Raw genomic sequence first — 3,257 nt, forward strand, 5'->3', positions numbered from 1 at the left:
TATCCCACAGTTTTTATGACTTTTTTGTATACAATGTTGGTTTAGATTTACTAAAATATTTACCATTTTATTTGCTCACCATTCTTTCTTGCACTTCAGACCATTCTTATGACATCAGATACCTCCTTCCTAAACTATGCCTTTAGAAATCGCCTTGGTGAAAGTCAGATTTTAAAATATCCGTTTTTGTTCATCCAAAAATATCTTTATTAAGATATTTTTTGGACGAGTGCACAATTCTAGGTTAACAGTTACAATTGACCCTTGAATAACATTGCGGATAGGACCACTGACCCCCAATGGAGTTGAAAATCTGCATATAACTTTGACTCTCCAAAAATTAACTACTAATAGACTACTGTTGGTGGGAGGCTTACCAGTAACATAAACAGTTGATTGACAGATATTTTGTATGTTACATGTTTTATACACTGTTGTCTTACCACAAAGTAAGCGAAAGAAAAGAAAATCATAAGGAAGAGAAAAGATATTTAACTGTTCATTAAGTGGAAGTGGATCATCATAAGGGTCTTCAGCCTCATCTTCATGTTGAGTAGGCTGAGGAGGAAGAGGGGTTGGTCTTACTGTCTCCGGGGTGGCAGAGGAGGAAGGAAATCAGAGTAGAAGTGGACCCACACAGTTCAAACCTGTGCTGTTCAAGGGTGAACTATTTCCCAAAATACTATAAAGAGATGACACAACTGTCTTTTGGATGTCACTGTTGTTGACAAGTCTGCTTCCCATGGAATTGTTATCTCCTCCTAGATAATCTGACTTTCCTTTCTGAATGCCTTTAAGATCCTCTCTTTGTCTTTGATATTCTTCACTTTGACTACTGTGTATGTGCATGTGCGTGTGTTTATGTGCATGTGGAGAAGGCTAATCCTTGGAGATCTACCTTATTTCTCATGAGCTCAGCAATGCTTTAAAACGCATATTTTATCCATGATCCTGTTGTTTCTTAAGAGGAAGGTCCTTCAGAGTACCTGGTCTGCCACAATTCCAGAAGCAGAAGTCTATGATGCTTTGTACGTGCACAGTCCTGCGTATGCACAGTGGCGTGGTGGAAACCTCTGGGTGCACACACCCCTCCATGCCTACATCCGTGTGTGGGAGCCGTTAGTGTGTACATCCCTCTGCTAGTTTTCTAGCTGAAATACAAATCCTTCAGGTCAGGGGATTCGCATTCTGTCGCTCTCATTCCCTCCTGACAACCTTACAGTACTTACTCTCCACGGTCATAGTAAGCACTGGCTGCTGTCTGGTTTTCATACCTACTGGGAAAAGGAGTGTTAGTCAGGGTTCTCCAGAGGGACAGAATAATACAGGGTGTGTGTGTGTGTATGTGTGTGTGTGTGTGTGTGTGAGAGAGAGAGTTTATTAGGGAGAACTGGCTCATACGATCACAAGGCAAAGTCTCACGATCTGCAAGCTGGGGAAGAGAGAAGCTGGCAGTGGCTCAGTCTGAATTTGAAAGCCTCAAACCAACGAAGCTGACAATGCAGCCCTCAGTCTGTGGCCAAAGGCCCGAGAGCCCCTGGCAAGCCACTGGTACAAGTCCCAGAGTCCAAAGGCCAATGAACCTGGAGTCTAGCGTCTAAGGGCAGGAGGAGCGGGAGGAAGCATCCAGCACGGGAGAAAGAAGGCAGCCAGAAGCCCCAGCGAGAAAGCTGATCCCACTTCTTCCACCTGCTTTCGTTGTAGCCATGCTGGCACTGAGGGTGGGTCTTCCTCTCCCGGTCCACTGATTCAAATGCCAACCTCCTCCGGCAACACCCTCACAGATATACCTAGAAACAATACTTTGCATCCTTCAGTCCAATCAAGCGGACACCTAATATTAACCATCACAAGGAGAAATGCTGGGAGAGCCATGGCCGGCCCAGCCCCTCCTCACTGCATCCTCTGCTTCCCCATCTGTCTTATCTACAGCTCTGCCCCTGAGGACTGCACATCCTTCAGCGTCAGCGCCTCTCCAGGGGTGATCGTGGATATTGCCCACAGCCCTCCAGCCAAGAAGAAGTCCACAGGTTCCTCCACATGGCCCCTGGACCCTGGGGTAGAGGTGACCCTGACGATGAAAGCGGCCAGTGGCAGCACAGGCGACCAGAAGGTGAGTGTCATAGCTGTGGGGTGGCAGTGTGGATGCATTTCAGCAGGGCAGCCACTCGCACTCTGTCCTGCTGTAATCCACAGCACCAACCTGGCAGAACCTCTTTCCCTGTGGAAAAGCTTGTGGTGGCTTCTTCCAGCCATAGTGTCCGCAGGAACAATAATGTATGGCTGCCGGGGGTTCGTGGAGGTCAGGGTTTAGATTAAACTCTATTCAGCAAAACTTTAGTCAGTATCTAGCACGTGACAGACACTGCTAGACACTGCCAGGCACTGGGAATCCAGAAATGAATAAGACAGCTGAGGGTACAGTCCTCATGGGCTCATATAACCTATGAGTGGTGGCATCAGAGAATCTACTGGTAAGCAAACAATTGCAAATGATGCTGAGTTCTACGGAGGCCACAGACAGGTAGCCCCATGGAACGCTGGTCCATGCTCCTGAATCAGTTTCCTGTGTCTGGTATAGAAAATCACCATGGTGGCTGGGCACAGTGGCTCATACCTGCAATCCCAGCACTTTGGGAGGCCGAGACGGGTGGACCACCTGAGGTCAGGAGTTTGAGACCAGCCTGGCCAACATGGTGAAACCCCATCTCTACTAAAAATACAAAAATTAGCTGGGCATAGTGGCGAGTGCTGTAATCCCAGTTACTTGGGAGGCTGAGGCAAGAGAATCGCTTGAACCCGGGAGGGGGAGGTTGCAGTGAGCCAAGATCGCGCCACTTCACTCCAGCCTGGGTGAAAGAGCGAAACTCCATCTCAAAAAAAGAAAAGAAAGAAAATCACCATGGTTTGTTTAAAATAACAGAAATGTATCTGTCACTGTTCTGGGGTTCAGAAGTCTGAGGTCAAGGTGCCAGCAGGGCCAGATTTTTCTGGAGGCTCCAGGAGAAATTATTTGCCTCTTCCAGCTCCTGGGGGCTGCCTGACATGTGGCTGTATCACTCCAGTCTGCTTCCATGGTCACACTGCCTCTGCCCCTTCTCTGAGGAATCCCCCTCTGCCTCGCTCATAAGGGCACTTGCCATGGGATTTAGGGCCCAACTGGATAGTCCAGGGTGATCTCCTCATCTCAAGATCCCTTTTTTTCTTTTTTTAATTGAGACAGAGTCTTGCTGTGTTGCCCAGGCTGGAGTGCAGTG

At 47.7% G+C, this 3,257-nt stretch overlaps 1 protein-coding gene across 1 annotated transcript; it reads left to right on the forward strand.

Moving 5' to 3' along the window:
• The first annotated feature begins 1,658 nt into the window (after positions 1–1,658).
• Positions 1,659–2,329, forward strand: LOC113220951 (protein-arginine deiminase type-4-like). Its single transcript, XM_026450303.1, has one exon. The coding sequence runs from the start codon at positions 1,754–1,756 to the stop codon at positions 2,312–2,314; it is 561 nt and encodes a 186-aa protein (XP_026306088.1). The 5' UTR covers positions 1,659–1,753; the 3' UTR covers positions 2,315–2,329.
• Positions 2,330–3,257: the final 928 nt, after the last annotated feature.

The sequence above is a fragment of the Piliocolobus tephrosceles genome, unplaced genomic scaffold (genome assembly GCF_002776525.5).
Source record: "Piliocolobus tephrosceles isolate RC106 unplaced genomic scaffold, ASM277652v3 unscaffolded_17080, whole genome shotgun sequence".
In the NCBI taxonomy this organism is placed as follows: domain Eukaryota; kingdom Metazoa; phylum Chordata; class Mammalia; order Primates; family Cercopithecidae; genus Piliocolobus; species Piliocolobus tephrosceles.

What these genes read in the sequence shown, in the direction of transcription:
- LOC113220951 (XM_026450303.1), top strand. Translation starts at nt 1,754, where the DNA reads ATGCCAACCTCCTCCGGCAACACCCTCACAGATATACCTAGAAACAAT.